At 34.9% G+C, this 19,814-nt stretch overlaps 1 protein-coding gene across 11 annotated transcripts in view; it reads right to left on the bottom strand.

Annotated features, from left to right (window-relative positions):
- The window catches only part of Lar (tyrosine-protein phosphatase Lar), a 389,327-nt gene that overhangs the window by 17,939 nt on the left and 351,574 nt on the right, over positions 1 to 19,814 (bottom strand). For 8 of the 11 annotated variants that reach the window (XR_010557786.1, XM_065357492.1, XM_065357498.1 and 5 more), the window contains 8 exons: positions 11,290 to 11,589; positions 4,365 to 4,504; positions 4,093 to 4,289; positions 1,286 to 1,452; positions 921 to 1,192; positions 601 to 822; positions 378 to 515; positions 138 to 281 (listed from right to left, as the gene is read on the bottom strand). Coding sequence is in view for 10 of the 11 variants with exons in the window: in XM_065357492.1 (XP_065213564.1) it covers positions 138 to 281; positions 378 to 515; positions 601 to 822; positions 921 to 1,192; positions 1,286 to 1,452; positions 4,093 to 4,289; positions 4,365 to 4,504; positions 11,290 to 11,589 (1,580 nt within the window). In the remaining variant the exon portion in view is untranslated. The remainder of the gene's footprint in view (positions 1 to 137; positions 282 to 377; positions 516 to 600; positions 823 to 920; positions 1,193 to 1,285; positions 1,453 to 4,092; positions 4,290 to 4,364; positions 4,505 to 11,289; positions 11,590 to 19,814) is intronic. The other 3 variants (XM_065357501.1, XM_065357500.1, XM_065357499.1) reach the window with 1 other exon arrangement.

Below are 19,814 nucleotides of genomic sequence, written 5' to 3' on the forward strand. Positions count from 1 at the left end.
CGACAGATGTTATCCAGAATAATGCTCGATAAATTTAAAATTTTTGAACAACTTTTGTTTCGTCATTTCATTCATTTGATTTTTTTCAGCATCATGGGTACAAAAATGATGTCCAAATAAGCAATTACACAACTCACTTGGTAACTAATAGGATTTAATTTGATAGGACGACTCCACGTAAGAGTCATACTATGAGTGGTGACTTCTTTAGCTCGTAAATCCAACGGCACATCTTCAGGTTTCACTTTCACAGCGATTTTCTCCGATAACCGACCCAGTCCCTGCATAAAAAACATCATGAATACCATGAGCAATCCATACAACATTTTCCTGCAATTTTTCCAAAAAAAAACTTTCGAGTTCGATCAAAAACTCACCACACTGGTATTGGCAGCGACAGCGACAGCGTATTGAGCATTCTTCTCCAGACTAACAAGCTCGGCAGATTCCGTCAATCCGATGGATTTCTTTTGCCAAGCGTCTAAATCTTCAACTGCAGTCATCGTATAGAAGAGCTACGCAAACGAAAAAAAACGACAAATTATAAATCGATATCAAATTATCAATTCCTAGTGAGCTGAAAGATCAACGATAACTTACCATATATCCGTACAGTTTATGCCTGACCGAAGGTATCGGTTCCCACCACACTTCGACACTCTGATCAGAGGTAGCCATTGCTTTCAATCCCATCGGAGCTCGAACCATTTCTTTAGTAGTGGAAAACACTTCTTTACCACTCCACGGCCCCGAACCTTGTCTGGTGGCAGCTCTAACCGAATACACGTACTCGGTGCCTTCTTCCAAAGCTGAGAATACCGCCTGGTTGAAAGAGTGAAAAAAATACTCAATTAATATGCATCAGTTTTCTTATTTTAGTAATTTTAATGATCAAATAACCATCGAGTATTAATTCTTACTCTCTGTTGCGTAGTGTTTCTATGCGTGATCACAGGCTGGTCGACCTTTTTATGGAATTCTATATCGTATCTGACGATTTTACCGTTACGATGTTCTCGCGTAGGGGTCTCCCATTTAATACACACCACATCCGGAGTTTGGAAATAGTGCGAAAGAGCAGTTGGCGGACCCGTTGGGGTGCCTTCTGGTGTTTCCAGGTACGATATCGCTTCTTGCCCGAAACCGATTTGATTTTGACCGGCTACTCTGAACTCGTATTCGACGCCACGTTCTGTAAAAAGAATTCTCTCGCGTCAAGTACAAAAAACGAGTATATGACATGTTTTTTTTGTCTTACTTGATACAATTTATTATATGTACGTACCCAGATTAGTCAATCGATACTGATTAACGGTTGATTTTAGAATAACGTCGATCAGAGTCTGATCTTTGATACCGTATCGTAACTTGTATCCTTTTAATTCACCGTACGTTTGTGTAGGTTTCGTCCATTCTACGTCTAACGTGATATCTGCGTCTCTGCTATTCATTCTGCAATCACAAAATTTACGAATGTTAACTTTTCTTTGCGAATATTGAAATATCATCATATTGAATTTCGATCAAGATTTTAACTTTCTTAAACCTTTTTCAAGACTATTAGCCTCAAAATGGGTTCAGATTTTGCCACAAATCCAAATATTTTGACCAATTACATTTTCAGAAATTTGAAAAAGTGAGATGCAGCTTATCAAAATGACTTAATAGTTCTTCAGAAATTCAAAAATATTAACGAAAATATTTTTTGTGCAATTCCCGAAGATCCCATAGAAATTCGAGTGTTGTTTCGAAAATGTTCGTTGAGCTATTCCGAAAAATTCCAAATCCAAAGTAGAGTCGAGAATTTCAGCATTTTTTAATCGAGTCATGATTTAAAGCATTTTTGAAAAAGTGCCATATATATATATGTACCGAAATTTGGTTTGGAAACTCGATAAAAAAAACCAGGAATTTTGATCAACATTTTCTTGAGCATTTTTGAAAAATTGCAGCTTAAAATTTGGTTGATTTGAAAAAATTCATCAAAATTTCACTCAATTTCGGGTTCAAAGTAGTTTCGATGGATATTTTTGATTTTCTGTCAAAACTCGATTAGTAGCATGTCAGTTTTTTCAAAAATTCCAAAAATTATGACCTAATTTGGTACTTAAAATCCCTCAAAATTGCTTAAAAAACGTTAGATAAGTTATTTTATGATATTTCTTCAAATCCCTCCCAAAACTTGACCCAATTTTGGCCTTTACTTCAAAAATGGTCCAAAAAATTTTGACAGAAACTTTCGCTTTCGTGACAAAATTTCAACAAATGGCGACTTTTTTTTTCAAATTACAAAAATCCTAACTTGTTTTTCATTAGGGCTGAAAAATCCTCAAAATCGCGAGAAAAAATACATTTGTTAAAATGGGAATGCCACTTTCTCAGATTCACAAAAATCTTGATCCAATTTCAGGCTCAAAAATTCTTCAAAATTCTTCAGAAAACATTTTCGTCGAGATATTTGAATTTTTTATTTCGACTCATTTTGATAAATCCCTAATTACTTTTTCACATTTTCAACATTTTTGACCTAATTAAAATCTCAAAACTCTTCAAAATCGCTCAGAAAATATCATCATTTTTTTCCTTCAAAATTTCCATATTTTATTTTACCTAAAAGAAGAAGAAAAGTCTTCAAGAATCTTGGCTGCATTCTGAGATCAAAAATTCTTCAAAATTGCTCAGAAAACATTTTTGTAGAGATATTTGGATTTTTTGAACTATTTCGACTTCTTTTAGTAAATCCCTAGTACTTTTTCACATTTTCAATATTTTTGACCCAATTAAAATCTCAAAACCCTTCAAAATCGCTCAGAAAATATCATTTTTTTTCTTCAAAATTTCCATTTATTTTACCTAAAAGAAGAAGAAAAGTCCTCAAGAATCTTTGGCTGTATTCTGAGCTCAAAAATTCTTCAAAATTACTCAGAAAACATTTTTGTAGAGATATTTGAATTATTTTTTGAACAATGTCAACACATTTTAATAAGTCCAATGATACTTTTTCAAAATGTTGACCCATGAAAATTCTTTAAAATCGCTCAAAAAATATTTTCTTGGAAATACGTATTTTCATTTTGTTTCAAAATTTTCATTGGACCATTTTCTTGAAATATTTGAATTTTTGCAAAATATTCATTCATTTCATCTAATACTCATAAGTAAAATATTATTAAAAATCTTGACCTAATTTTGAGCAGAAAATTCTCCAATATTTTTCATAAAGTAAGCATTTTTGTTCAAAGTTTTCAATTTTTGGCAAAATTTCAACTAATTTTCACAGGTTTTGTGACTTGATTTTTTTTCAAATTCCCAAAAATTTTCACTCAATTTTGAGCTCAAAACTCTTCAAAAGTGCTCTGAAAAAGTGTTTAAAAATGTTTCATTTTCAACCAAAATTTCAAGTTATTTCATAATTTTTCAGAAATTCTGAAAATCTTGACCCAACTTTGAGCTCAAAAATCTTCTTTGCTCAAAAAAAAAATATATTCTCATCAAATTATTAGAATCCTTTCCACAATTTCAACCCATTTTAGTAAGTCTAATGACACTTTTTCAGATTCCAAAAAATTCTTGACTCAATTTTGCGTTCAAATTGGTCAAAATCCCTCAAATAACGTTTCAGTCAAAACATTTGAATTTTTCGCAAAATTTTAACCCATCTTGGAAGATTGTATGGCATGTATGACACTTTTTCAAAATATTCGAAAATCATGCTTCCTAGTTTAGGCTCAAAAATGTTCAAAAGTGCCAAAAAAATTTTTGATAGAAAATTTTGAATTAGGTACATACTACCAAATTTTAACCCATTTTGATAAAGTATCATGATCATTTTAACTGGAATTTCGACAATGTTGACCTAATTTATCGCTCAAAATTCTTCAAAATTGCTCTAAAAAAACATTTTTGTCAAATTTTGAATTTCCTCATATTTTAAACCCATTTATTCAGAAGCTAACGACGAATTTTTTGTGCCCCGATCCCCGAATACCAGCTAACCGAACACATTTCACCAGTCGTACAAAAAAGGCCAATATTCTTTCATTAAGCGAGAACTATGACCCCAATTAATACTCTTTACAATATCACACGTACTTCAAATTAATCGTAGGTCGGATCGGCACACCACCCGGAGTCCTCACCGAAACCAGCGGGCTCCTGGCACCATCTCCTTTACGGGTCAACGCCGCAACTTGAATCAAATAAAACGTATCCGGCTGCAGATCAGTCACATTGTACTCGAGCGAATTTTGCACCACTACCCTCATCGGTTCGTTCAACAAACTCGTACCCTGCGAAAATACACGAAACAATATTTAAAAATTCAAAATTCCAAAACGCATCCTAAAATTATGCTGATAAACTACCTCGTGTTTAGTCTCCTGCACGTGAATATGATACTGCCGGATGATGCCATTACGTTCGTTCTCAGCTGGCGGCTTCCACTCCACGAAAATGGTCGTCGAATTAACCGGCGCCGCTTTCACGTCCGTCGGAGGACCAGGAACTAAAATCCAAATAAATATATTAAAAATCTCGCTTCCGCAAAAACTCGCAGCACGACATAACAAAATGCAAATCATTAGGAAAAGAAAAATTCCAAAAAAGAAAAACCATCAACAATCGGCTTACATAATATCTACTATACTTAGAATTTACATACCGAATAGTATCGAAGAAAGTGAGCAAACTTAAACAATACATCGCGATATTGCCATCGCAGGCAACAACCAACAACGTTCAATAGTGTTTTACCAAATTTCGCGCTAAATTTCAAAGCCAAATACTCTAAGAACTACATTGAAATAATAAATAAATGTACTAAAATTACTCACATCCGTGTTACAGGTGCCTGGTTTCAATTCATTACCATAATCCACCCTCCCTCCCATCCCCTTAAACTACCTACAACCACCCGTCCAACGAAAAAAAAACCAGCTTATCAACAAACACCCGTTCGTTACCCATTCGAATCAAAAACTACTATAAATTGTTACGTCAAAAATGAACCAAAAAAAAAAAATCATCAAAAATATCAATCTATGAAAAAAAGAAAAAAAAACGTAAAAAAGACGCACTACTTACATTAAAAAAAAAAAAAAATTATCAAAAATCAAAAAAATTGAAAGAATTAATTCACTCTTTACAATATACCATTGATATACTCACATGCAGCTGCGTAGAGAGCCGAACCGGACATTAATATTCGCGTGTAACGCGAGTCGGATAATACAAAAAAAAATCAAAAACAAAAATTTTTTAATTTCAATATTCAAAACACAAAAATATATGGGGGTAAAAAAAATTGATCGGGTCAAAAAAAAAATCGTTTCGAAAAAATCTGTCTCAAATGAGCACAAAAAAAATCTTTGATTGGGTAAAAAAAAATTAGAGTGGGTCAAAAAATCTGTCTCTAACGAGCACAAAAAAATTATTCGAGAGTTAGTTGATAAAAAAAAATTGATCAGGTCAAAACCATGTCTCTAAAGAGCCCAAAAAAATTATTCATTGGTTAAATATGCTGGGAAAAAAATTGAGCAGGTCAAAAAAAATCTGTCTCTAATGAGCAAAAAAAAATCATTAATCGTCAAAAAAAATATTCAAAAAAAAAACTATTTCGTTAGAAAAACATGATCTCCGTAAGTAGATGTGCGTGTTGTTGAAAAAAAACACTCCTTCGAGTGTGCAAAAATTAAATGTAAATCACCAACTTTCAAAAATAAAAATTATCGTGTTGGAAAAAAACTTGATTAAAAGTTGCTTAAACCGCAACAATACTTTGAAAACTTCATCACGCGCAGAATATAGGTTTAAAACACAACTAATGCAAAAATATCAAAAATACTTATTCGGTGAAGATTAAAAAGTAATTTCAACACCTGTCAAAAGATTAATTTAAGGACAGATTATAAGAAGAATAGAATACCTTATATAAGTACACCTGAAAATGATTCGAAAAACACCAACGCAAAATTCTCTCATTTCTCTCAATAATAATTTCAACCTCCGCACAATTTTCATCACAAAACTCGATAGAAGACATGTGTTCTACTGTTCTTTAAAAAAAAAAACTCGTTGGAAATGGACGGTAGTAGAAGATAAAACAAGGAATCGAGCCATAGAAATAGGCAGGTAAGTATTGACTCGGATTTATTAATATCGTTTTGTAAAAAAAAAAAAATAACTCACCGAATGTTTGGTGGCTTGACAAAAATAATTTTAATTTCGACAATTTCATTAATACCACCAAAAAGAATAGGTTTTTATGTCTTCAATGAAAAAAAAAAAATCAAATCCAGGTCATCGATTTTCGTCAAATTTACAGTAATTTTTTTGCACGCACGAAAGGACTTCAATGATCAGGTTCCGCTTGTTCATTTCGTCGTTCATTGTCTTTCGATACGTTTACCGTACTTAATTGGGGTATAAGGACAAACCCTTCGCGTTTAGGTATATTTTTTCTCCACTAGCAATTAAAATAAATAAAAAGAATGGCTTCGCCAGAAATACGTAAATTCCAACTTGAAATATCATCAAAGTTCACGAAAAAATATTTGGAATACGTTCGGCATGGCTTAATTATAGATAGAATGGGGGGGGGGAGGAGGAGGGATGTTCGATCAAATTTTTATTTCATATCTCAAGGTGACAAGTCTTCCCGAGAAGTGATTTTTCCTGGCCTTTTATGGATCAAGTTCACGACCTTGAGACTAGAGAGGGCTTTGTTCATTTCAACCCCCCCCCATGTTGATTTATATACGGGGAGGGGGGCAAAAATTAAAACCTCTCCAGAAAATCAGAAAAATAAAGTCCAAATTCGATGAGAATTTCCTTTGAATTTTCTGATCACTTCAGAGCAAATGACCCCCTTCTCAAGAAAACATCTTTACCGGTTCCTCAAGTTTATGCTGATCTCTCTCTAAAGGTACAAAAAATTCAAAAAAAAAAAAAAAAAAAAAACCGAAATATGGAATATTTAATTGAAATTTTTTGAGACGCTTTATTCTGCGTCAAAATTGCCTTGAATAGTCATTTTTGGGGGAAAAAAACCTTCTTCAATTCAGACCCCTTAAATAAACTAGGTAATAAAAATACGAGAGAAATTTATAAGAATTTAAGGGACAGAAAAGGCTTTTGAAAAAATAATTTAGAAAAATGTTGAAGCAAAATGAGACACATGAGGGGGGGGGCTCCGATGCCACTTTTCCGGACCGGAGAAAGAAAAAAAAGATATTAGGTATCTTTTTTATAAAATCCAACAACTTGTAAGGGGAATGGAAACAATAAGAACATATTATACGGTGGAAAGAAAGGGAGGGAAGAGGTGAGGGGAGAGGTAAAATGCTCTAAAAATCTTCAAAATGAGCATATAGGAGATATTTCAATAATTTTTGGACGTTTAGTAACCACTACAATCATTTTTTGCACTCAAACACTCAAAAATTCATAAAAGCCTTGGTGTTGCTCGAATCACACGATGGGCACGCCAAAGCAGCGTGTCATGAACATGGAAAAAAATCTTGTAAAAGACATCTCGCCAGGGTAGCTCTTATTTTAATTTTTTTTTTTTTTTTTTTTGAGATCCCATGTATCCGTAAGTGGTTTGATTCGATGAAAAAGTTGTAACGGGAGGACCTCCTTCAAGTCTTCCTCTCCCCAAAATGAAATCAAAATAATGAAAAAATTGAATTTATCCAAAAACTTCCTCGTTCTGCGCCAGAATTATTCTGAATAATATATTTTCTCCAAGAAAAAAAGCTTCTCGCGGTCCCTAAAATTAATTTAATCTCTTTGTATAAAGTATGACACAAAAGTATAGTGCCCGGTGGCTTTTATTTCTGAGGGGAGAGAACTGGAGAGATGAATGAAGCGGCGTTGAGTAGGGAAAAATAAGAGCTTTCAAAAGCGACCTTGAAAATTTTCGGCCAATGTACAGGGTGTCCACAAATTGAAAAACCGGTTTGGTCAAAAAATTCAAACTGGTTTTTATTGGCGAAATGTATTCTACACCCTAAGGCGACAAAAACGTGATGTAAATTTTTTGAAACCGGTTCATTAATTTGCAACCAGTTAACAACAAAATACCCAAAAATTGTATATATAGAGAAAAAAGCTTAAAACAAAAGTTGTAGAGCGTGAAAAATTACCCACTTCTGTCTAATCACATTTTGAAACCGGTTCATTGGTTCATATTTGGCAACCAGTTTTTGACAATCACTCAAAAGTTGGAAATAGAGAAAAAAGCTTGAATCAAAAGTTCTAGAGCGTGAAAAAGTGAACCATTTTCACTGATCGGATTTTGAAACCAGTTCATTTATTTGCAACCAGTTACCAAAAATCACCTAAAAATTCGAGATCGAGAAAAAAGTTTGAAACAAAATTTGTGGTGCATGAAAGATTTCACAATTCTGTTCAATCACATTTTGAAACCGGTTCATTGGTTGGTATTTAGCAACCAGTTTTTGACAATCACCTAAAAGTTGGAGATAGAGAAAAAAGCTTGAAACAAAAGTTGAGAGCGTGAAAAATTGAACCAGTTTTGCTAATCGGATTTTAAAAATGGCTAATCAACTTGCAACCAGGTAACTTTTGATGGCTTGCTGCGATTTGATGAACCGGTTTCAAAATCTGATCAGCAAAAAATGGTTCAATTTTTCACACTCTACAACTTTTTTCTCTATTTTTCCAATTTTTTGGTGATTGCCTAAAAGATTGCCAAAAACTGGTTGCAAAATGCAAACCAATGAACCGGTTTCAAAATGTGATTGAACAGAATTGAGTCATTATTCGTGCCCCACAACTTTGTTCAAACTTTTTTCACTATCTACAATTTTTGGGTTGTTTTTGATAACTGGCTGCGAATTAATGAACCGGTTTCAAAATCCAATCAGCGGAAATGGTTCAATTTTTCATGCTCCACAACTTTTGTTTCAAGCTTTCTTCTCTATCATCAACTTTTTACGTTCTATGTGTATAGCTTGTTTCAAGCTTTTTTCTCTATCTACAGTTTTTGGGTAATTTTTGTTAATTGGTTGCAAATTAATGAACCGGTTTCAAAAAATTCATATCACGTTTTTGTCGCCTTGGTGTGTAGAATACATTGCGCCGATAAAAACCAGTTTGAATTTTTCGACCAAACCGGTTTTTCAATTAATTGTAGACACCTTGTACATGGGTCGGAAATTTTCAAGGTCGCTTTTGAAAGCCCTTATTTTTCCTTACTCTACGCCGCTTCATTCATCTCTGTAGCTCTTTCGTTTCAGAAATAAACGCCACCGGGCACTAATTTTGTGTCATACTGTATAGAGCCCCTGAAATTGGACAGAAAAATGAAATACATCAAAGTCGGTCATTTTTTTTTGAAAACTTCTCATTTCCGAGCCCGAATTTTTCCAAATGACTCCCCCCCCCCTCTTCCATAAACATCTTCCTCGGTCCCTCAACAATGTTGGCCCATTTTTTAAAAAGTGCCCTAAAATTGACAACATTTTAAAAATCAAGTTTGTAAAATATTTTTTGAAAATTCTTCATCTTCCATCAAAATTCTCATAATACCTATAACCTTGTACTCCAGAAAAAAAAACTGCCTCGGCCTCCGCGGCGATGTTGATCTGTTTATACAGACCCTCCCAAATTCGGAAAATTTTTTAAAAATCAAATGAGGGGCTTCATGGAACAGGGGCCTTGATCAATTTTTTTTTTCACTGATTTTTACAACTTCAAACAGACGTAACAATTTTTTCTATGAGCAAACATTTTCTAATTCGTTTTTTTTTTTTTTCATGGAAAAACACTTCTGGGCCATTCCACGTCAATTGGACCAAGAAGTGGCAGTGGGGGGGGGGTTCGACGATTTTTTTGAAATTTTTCCTGTGGAGAGACCTTCCGAAGGGATGACCAAGGGCGTAAATCGCAGCCGTCTAGCCCATTTTTAAAGGCAGCCAGAGGGTGTCAAAGTTTTCAGTGAACCTAAAATATCATCCATTTCAGCAGTGGATTACTCGATAACCGCGATACCTACCAAAATGGAACTTTTTCCCATAGTTAGGGAGTTCGAAAGGCTTTTTGGTGATATCATAAAAATCAGTGTTGCCACTTTTTTTCGTACAAAAAATTAGCTCGAAAAGTTTCAAAACGTAGTTTTCATATCGTTCCGACCCTCAAAAATTCTTAAAAAAATATACGTATTATGGACAACTTTTCATGCTGAACAACATATTAAAAAATTGGGATGTTAACATGTTGCGGAGTCAATTTAAATAAATTTTAAGTTTGCGAAAAAATGCGATTTTTTGATTTAAAACATGAAAAAAAGTTTTGATTGGTGAAATTGACCCATTTGACCCCTATTTTTACGTATCTGTTGAAAAAGTTGAAAAACGCATTTCAATCGATGAAATGAACTCCTCACAAAAAAAAAATCAAAATTCGAAAAGATTTAAAAAATGAACAAATTTTTATTTTTTTGTTGTGAGTGTAATTTTTATCAACTTTTTCATGAAATACGTCAGAAAGAGGTCAAAATAAGACAACTGAATAAATTTGAACTTTTTTTGATGTCTGAAATCGAAAATTGAATTTTTTCGAATTTTGATTTTTTTGTGAGGAGTTTATTTCATCGAGTGAAAGGGGTTTTTCAACTTTTTCAACAGATATCTTCTCCACAGGAAAAATTTCAAAAAAATCGCCGAACCCCCCTACCACTTCTTGGGCTAATTGACGTGGAATGACCCTTCAATATCACTGAATATCGTCGAATTATTTTTAAAAAATGTTAAATACCTACATTCAGAATTGTAGAACTCAAAAAAAAAAAAAAAAAAATTAACTAAGGCCTTTTTTCCATGGAACCCCACAAATGATCAAAGTCGATAAAATTGCGAGTAAACTGGATTATCCAAGGGGGAGGGGGTTCGGGCAGGACTTTATTACAAGTTGGAGAGGTCTAATTTTCAGAGATGTTTCCTCGTAAAAACTAGCAACGGGGGGGGGGGGGGTGAGCAACAACATCGCAAATTAATTCACAAAAAAGTAGACCCATAAATACCAAGAGCTACCCTGACATCTCTTCTCGTTATCAGCAAATGAATTTTCCCTAACTTGAGGGCTTCTTTTTCCTCTCTCACCCGATTACGAGTAATTTCTTACAAAATCTTCTCACTCAAAATCGAAATCGTACCACGAACCCAATAAAATACAATCATAAAAGAGTATCAAGAAGAGATTTCGCGCCTGAAACGCGATAGGTAGTGATAATACGATTTTTTAAAGAAAAACAAACATCTAGCGTACCATCTTCGTGGGTTTTTACGAGTAACGGATTGGAGGTGGGCCCGTCTCCGACGGCCGTACCCGCCAAAATCCATAGCCTGTACTCGGTCCATCGTTTCAATTCGTCCAACCGAACGAAAGTGTCATTCGTTACGGTTATGACATCGGCTTCCGAATCGTTGCGGGTGGCTTCCACCTTAAATACCTTGTAATAGGTTATCTGTCCGTTCGTCCTGTTAGGAGGAGGTGGTTCCCATCGCAAATATATCGAAGTCGGACCCACCGCTTCGCCGGTTACATTTTGCGGTGGAGCTCCGGGTACTAAAATCGCGTATGGAAAACAAAACGAAAAAAAAATCACAGTGCAAAAAAACCAACTCAAAACAAAATTAATCTATAAGAGGTAAGTACATAACAAATAAAAAAACAAAATAATAACGCAGCTGTGCGTTGGGCGGGGGAAAAATACGCGTTATTTACTTACAAATTCGCGTCTCATTGATTAGTCCAGTGGCAATTGGAATGATGAACAAAAAGATCTCAGGGGAAGAATTTTTCAAAAACGGAAGGCATTGGCCAAACCTTCTTATGAGGACTCCAGGGGGAAGTTCAGAGAAGTCAGCTCCCCATTTTTCAGAAATTTAGTTACCTGACTGTTCTCGATGGGTCATTGCCATTGCTCAAGATCCGAAGAAGTGGAGAAGTACCTCAAAAAAATTCCTGGCTTTGCAGTTTTCATCATGAAAAATTTTCTACTCAAAAATTGCCACTTGCCACTAGACTATTCATATTAATGGGGAGTAAGAGCAAAATAAAAATAAAAACATAACATAACGTGTGAGTGTAAAATCGTCAATATTATACGGTGCAAGGTGCAATCTCGCTAAAATCACTTCGAGTAAAAAAATTTCACAAATGTACTTACGAGTTTTGAAAAACCGCGGCAACGATATATATGTACTAAGTATTTTCAAATTATTAGTGTAAGCTTTCATTAAGAACTCTTTTTTTTTAACCCCCCCTACTCGCCTCAATATCTTCCCCTATACGTACGCGTTCATACTTCATACATCCCTAAATCGTGTCGTGCGATTTTAATTAAGACAACCTGCCATTCTTTCAAACAGCCCAGTAAAAAAAAACCACACACAAGAACCGAAGAGGAAGAGGCAAACCCCACCTTCTCGTAATCCTTCGAGTTAAAATTCGCCCATATACATTTCGCTGATTAAAAGAAGCGAAAATATACCGTTGCCGCGCGTCCAGCACAATTCGCGCGAGATTTGCTTCTATACGAGTATTTAAAAAAAATCCAACTACGCGGTGTGCTTCGTGAATAATAAAATTGAAACATTACTTAACGGTGTAACAAAATAAGTGAGCGATGGTGCTATTCTGCTAACTATACGTGTAGTAGTGAGTGACGGTGAAGTAGAAGAAGAAGGAAAAAAAAAACAACGTGAAAGAAATACGGTTAAAAATACCTTTTCTCCTACCTTTCCACCGATGACGATTACTTTTTTATTTTCCGTATACTAACGGTTTTAATTATGCACAAACAACATCGAATCTTCCATCGCCCCAGCCCCAGCATCCGCATCTCTCTGTCTCTTTTATTCGCGATAAACGATTCGCCCGTCTTGCTTTTGCTTCGATATAATCGTACACTTATAGCTCTGCTCTATCTACCTAGCAGTACCTCTACCTATTATATTCCGTTGTACGTTACGAGAATTTTATCTAACAATAGAGTACCTTACCTACCCAAGTTGAAGTACACGCGTGTAAATTAGCTCGCCAACACGCTGGAATTTTAAGCAGTAAACTTATACACCATCAAATGTCATTCCACTAATGTTATGCAGTTCATTAAATATACAACGAAAGATGAAATTTAATTAATCTTTTCTTCGTCTTTTTTTATGCGTTACACAATTTTGAGAAGCTTTTCATTTTTTTTTTTTTTAGTTGCAGAAGTTGGGAAAGTTATGGGTGGAATCCAAAAAATTGTTATATAATTTGAGCTCGAGGGTAGTGTCTTTGAAAACCTGACAGACAACTCGATATTCATATCATTTATAATTTTTTGGTGTTTGGGCCACCTTTAGAACGTTTTCTAGAGAGCGAATGTAATTGGATCGAAAATACGAGTATTTGTACTCAGCAGTTTGATGCTATCTCATTTTTCATTTTTTTTTTTAAATTGCTGCGTTTTTCGATTTTTGGTGAATTTTTAAAAATCGAATTTAGGCCAAAAATGAGGGAAAAAATCAAAATTTTACCAAATTGACCAAGAAAGCTGAAATTTGGGGTATACCCTATTTTCGACGTGCCAAATCGATTGAAAACAGTTTCAACCCGTTTTGAGCAGTTCTGGAGCCTCCAGAAGATTTTTTGTAAAGCTGAAATTAAAACCAATTTCAATACGCTACGAAGTACTGCAGGTAAATTTCAAGTCGGTTTGGAGCCTGCAGCGACTTTTTGAAAATTCCTGAAGCCTCCTGCAGATTTTTGAAACTTGAAATTCCCGCAACATTAATTTATCAAATGGAGTTGGCAAGCTGAAATTTACTTTGCAGACTACATACATGGTGGTTTCAAATGGTTTTGAAGATTCCAGCTACTTTATGGAAATTTTAATTTTCCTAAAAACACCATACAACCTTTCAAAAAGTCGCTGGAGGCTCCAAAACGACTTGAAATCCACCAGCAGCCAACTTCGTAGCGTATTAAAATTAGTTTTGCAGAATGAATTTCGACTCTCCATCTCAATTTGATGAAATTTTGGAGAAATTTCAAGTTTCAAAAATCTACTGGAGGCTCCAGTTTCAAAAAAGTCACTGGAGGCTCCAAAATGACTTGAACCCACCTGAAGTCGTCTTCAGAGGTTGTTAAAATTGGAATGTAAGTAGAGTAAATTTCAGCTTTTCATCTCCATTCGATGAAATTTTGTGAAAATTTAAAGTTTCAAAAATCTGTTGGAGGCTTTAGGAATTTTCAAAATGTCGCTGGAGGCTCCGAAACGACTTGAAATTTACCTGCAGTACTTCGTAGCGTATTGAAATTAGTTTGCGGAATGAATTTTGACTCTCCATCTTAGTTTCATGAAATTATGGGGAAATTTCAAGTTTCAAAAATCTACTGGAGGCTCCAGTAATTTTCAAAAAAGTCGTTGGAGGCTCTAAAATGACTTGAAATCCACCAGAAGTCGTTTTCAGAGGGTGTTAAAATTGATGTGTAGAGTAAATTTCAGCTTTCCAGCTCCATAAATCTACTGGAGGCTCCAGTTTCAAAAAAGTCACTGGAGGCTCCAAAATGACTTGAACCCACCTGAAGTCGTCTTCAGAGGTTGTTAAAATTGGAATGTAAGTAGAGTAAATTTCAGCTTTTCATCTCCATTCGATGAAATTTTGTGAAAATTTAAAGTTTTAAAAATCTGTTGGAGGCTTTAGGAATTTTCAAAATGTCGCTGGAGGCTCCGAAACGACTTGAAATTTACCTGCAGTACTTCGTAGCGTATTGAAATTAGTTTGCGGAATGAATTTTGACTCTCCATCTTAGTTTCATGAAATTATGGGGAAATTTCAAGTTTCAAAAATCTACTGGAGGCTCCAGTAATTTTCAAAAAAGTCGTTGGAGGCTCTAAAATGACTTGAAATCCACCAGAAGTCGTTTTCAGAGGGTGTTAAAATTGATGTGTAGAGTAAATTTCAGCTTTCCAGCTCCATTTAATGAAATTTTGTGAAAATTTAAAGTTTCAAAAATCTGCTGGAGACTTCAGGAATTTTCAAAAAGTCGCTGGAGGCTCCAAAACGACTTGAAATTCACCTGCAGTACTTCGTAGCGTATTGAAATTAGTTTTTTGAATAAATTTTAGCTTTCCAACTCCAATTTGATGGAATTTTATGGGAATTTCAAGATTCAAAAATCTACTGGAGGCTCCAGTAATTTTCAAAAAAGTCGCTGGAAGCTCTAAAATGACTTCAACCCACCTGAAGTCGTCTTCAGATGTTGTTAAAATTGGAATGTAGAGTAAATTTCAGCTTTCCATTGCCATATGATGAAATGTTGTGAAAATTTAAAGTTTCAAAAATCAGCTGGAGGCTTCAGGAATTTTTAAAAAGTCGCTGGAGGCTCCAAAACGACTTGAAATTAACCTGCAGTACTCGTTGGGTATTGAATTAGTTTTTCGAATAAATTTTAGCTTTACAATTCCCATTTGATGGAATTTTGTGGGAATTTCGAGATTCAAAAATCTGCTGGAGGCTCCATAACCTGCTGAAAACGGGTTGAAACCGTTTCCAATCGATTTGCTATGTCGAAAATAGGGTATATCCCAAATTTCAGCTTTCTTGTTCAATTTGGTGAAATTTTGATTTTTTCCCTCATTTTTGGCCTAAATTCGATTTTCAAAAATTCACCAAAAATCGAAAAACGCACTTTAGCGCTTGAAATTTTGACAGGTGATGAATTTTTGCATGATCTTTCGATCTACCTTTGTAAGGTTTGAATTCGTGCAAATCCTGTTGGAACGCAAAATCTGCGATTTCGGCTCGCCTGACAATCAAAATGGCCGCCATTTTGTGAGTAGGGCCATCTTTTTTTTGGGCAAGTTTGCTTTAAAATGTTCCTTAGGATGTCCCCTTTAAGAAAAAGTTGTCCCGGAGGAGCGGCGGGGGGGGGGGGGCGCAATTACTCCTATTGTCATATGCCGGACTATGATGATTTCTTCAGATTTTAATAATTTTCCTAATTTTCAAGTTGTTTTTTTTCCATGTAATTTTTGCCAAATTATTGTATTTAATTTCAATGCATTTTAGAGCATATTTTTGACAAAATTTTCATACAAATTTCACCAAAAATCAACTTCTGCACCTAATATTTTGTTCACATGATCAAGACGTACTCTTATTCCCGCCCAGCTCTGTGTGGTGCTCACTAATTATAGGTCTACTGGATGAAAATGCATCCATACGTCAAAAAAGGGTGTTTTCAAATAGTTCTAAGTTGATGGTAATCATTTGAAAGGGGTTTAAACGTTTCAAAATAAATTTTATGATCGTTGTTGAGGTCAAAAAAATTTGAAAAAACATATAAGCAACTGAATATAAACTCGATAATGTGTTCAAGAATCATACGAAAAATGGCACAAAAATCAGAATCTGAGTCAACATCCCAAAAATCCCAATTCGAAATAAGTTCAGGGATTGTACTCGAATTTTTCTCAAAAAAAGTAACTTTAGTAACCAAAAAAGCTGGAAAAAGTAACCAAAAAGTAACCAAAAAAGTGACCAAAAAATTTTCAATGTAAAAAGAGGTGAGGTGACCGAAAAACTTTAATCCATACAAAATATTACACTTTATTTTCAGAACTGTGATAAAGCGATGCGTAGTGGAGAAGGGGGGACCAAAATTCTTCCAACAGTTCACGCTAGATTCTCCCAAATTTTTACTCTAGACTCACCCCCCTCCCCAAACAAGATTTTTCCAAATAATTGGTCAGATATGGTTCGAACCATTTTTCAAACAAAAGTTAGAAACAAAAATTCCGAATAAAAAATAAATTTTAATTTTTTATTGATTGTATTATGTTTTTGGAATTTGTCAAGTTGATTTTTCTATGTATTTTAGGAAATGTTTGAAAAGAGTAGCAGTAGAATTCAAATCTGCCCGAGCGAAGCGAGGGCGAAAGCTGCGAAAAATTTAAATTTATGATTCGAAACATAAAACAACCTCATTTTTTATGCAAGACATTGATTTTCGTAGCTTCAAATTTTTCAAATTTTCAAAAGTTTTCAGAAAATTACATACAGGGTGTTCCAGAATAACCTTTCACATTTTGGTAACCACTGATCTGTGTTCAAGTGGAGCTAGGGGAATGGTAAAGGCGGTTCTAGGTAGCCAAAGCATGCCGAATTATGTTTCAAAAGTTATTTTTTGCCCTGGAGAAGTAGATGGCTGTACAGTATACTTTTACTGTGAAGGTCTTTTTTAAAAATAAAGACTCCTGGACCCCTTTACTCTTTACTCATCAGTAACAAAGCTCATTTTTATCTAAACAGTGAAGTGAATATACAGAATGTGCGCTTCAAGTGTACAGAGAATCAGTTGTTACTACTCGAGAAACCTCTACACTCCGTCAAGTTGACTGTTTGGTTGGGCGTGGCTAAAGTTGGTGTAGTGGGACCATGTGTGTTTAATGAAACAGTAACGGTGAGGGGTAAGGCAAAATGTTGAACAAGTTTGTTGTTCCTGAACTGAAAGGCAGACGATAATATAGAGTTACTTACTTGGTTTCAACATGTTGGAGCTACCTATCATTCAGAGACCATCACAATATGTTTAGCGCGTGAGCACTTTGGTCATTGAATAATTTTGTTGAACACAGAAATTTAAAGGCCACCTCGATCCCCTGATTTTTCCGCCTATGATTTTTTTTATGGAGTTACCTCAAGTCAAAAGTGTATCAGGATGAATCTAGGACTCTAAAACATCTTCTAGGTAATATTAATCGTGAGTCGAGACTGATTGGAAGAGAAGTGTTCAATAATTCGAAAAAATGTTTGGTTGAATGTGTCAAAAATGATGGAAAATATCTCGATGGAAAAATTTCTAAAACTTAATTTTTAATGGAAACTCAAATATACGGTCTAAAAACGGCATGTTTCTACTTCATTTTGGTTGTAAAAGAATTTTTGTAAACATTTTTCTCTCAGAGTAATAAGAAAAACAAATGTGAAAGGTTATTCTGGAACACCCTGTATACCTGGGTATTTGATATGTATTTGTAAAAGTATGAGTAAAAGCCCGAGCGAAGCGAGGGCGAAAATTGATGATATGAGACGTAAAACAACGTCATAGAGGTTAATTTTCTTGGCTTCAAAATTTTTAGTTTTCAGGAAAATATTATGTTCATAGAAATATGATTAAAAGCCCGAGCGAAGCGAGAGCAAAAGCTTTTGAAAATTCACAATTCCTGAAAGGTAAAACAGCATTATTTTTGATGAAAAGAAAAGAGTTCTGGATCAAATTTTGAAGAAAAAAAAAAGGAAATTTGTGAAAAAAACTCGGAAAAAGTAACTTTTAGTAACCAAAATTTTTAAAAAGTAACCAAAAGTTACTATTAGTAACTTTAGTAACTTGGTTACTTAAAAAGTAACCGAGTACAATCCCTGTAAGTTTTTTTTGAAAGCAGAATAAGAAAAGCTAATTTCAATCTAAGGACGAGCTTTCAATTTTCAAAATCATAAAAAGTGGAGCTTTCACAGAGAAAGTTCAGTTCCAAGCTCTTCAAATCTCAATTATTGATTTTTGAATCTACCTATTGTGAATTCTCTTTGAAATTCTGCAGACAAATTAATTACAAGATTAACTAGTCTAAAGATAGAAACTTTCAAAAAATTCCTGAAAATTACCACAGGCGTAGCCAGGGGGTGTGTTTGAAGTCTCGGACCCCTCTCCCCACCCCCATTGGCTCAGAGGAAAACTTCAGATTTGAACTTGCTGGGACAGGTTTTGAGAAATTGTATTTAAATCGACCGAGAATGTCCCAAAAATAGTAAATAATCAAAGTTTAAAAATACTGAATTTCATTTCGAATCTTTTTTTATAAATTTTTATACCTAGAAATTTTCTCAGGACTATAAATGCAAAGATCTGCTGAAACTACGACGAACGAATCGATTCGGAAGATCAACAATACGATGTTGTTTTTAACCTACCACCTATGGGTGTATAAAAATTGAAGGGCCTCTGAAAATTACGACGCCCCCCCTCCCAACTTCTTGAAGTATGGGGCCGAAAAATATGGCAGTTGTTGCCCTCGACAAATCGTTTAAAAAATTGAGCGCAATTAGAATACCAGGTTTGATTTTCGATCAAAGTTGACAAAGGATTGAATTCTTGTATTTACGGCAAACTGGTTATGCAATTCTATTAACATCTTGAAAATACTACCGGGCGACCAGAAAAGTGTACCTACTTTACTTTTAGACTTCATGAGACAAACTCGTTTTAATTCTTACACGCTTGCAGGGTCACCAACCGATCCTCAGCGTGTCAGAAAGTTCACTGCGCCAATTGTTGGGGGGGGGGGAGTATTACACATCTCAAACAGAATACGCAGCAGAACTCTGATCAACACATCGTGTACTTCAAGGTACCAAATTGCAACGCAAATTCAGGAACCTTCGCAGGAACACCCTATACATATACGTACTAGTCTTTTAGCACATTTCCACTCGACAAAAAAACACATAGCTGGGTGTTCCAATAATGAAAATGTTCAAACTGAACGAAGGTTTCTTTCAACCGACACAACGACGACGATACGTAACGTTTCTATTTACAAATTCACGTCTTGGGTAAACTTTGCCGAGCAAAATGCGATATAAGTAAGTAATTTTCGAATTAGTTGTACAACTACGGGCTGGAGCTCGAGCGTGTCCTTCCCACCCAGAAATGAATGTTTGTGACATACGAGAAAACACAACACACCCAAACTTAAACAAATGTTGGGCGTCTTGGCGAAAGTTTCGAGTCGGGCC

This window comes from Planococcus citri, chromosome 3 (genome assembly GCF_950023065.1).
Source record: "Planococcus citri chromosome 3, ihPlaCitr1.1, whole genome shotgun sequence".
NCBI classification, from domain to species: domain Eukaryota; kingdom Metazoa; phylum Arthropoda; class Insecta; order Hemiptera; family Pseudococcidae; genus Planococcus; species Planococcus citri.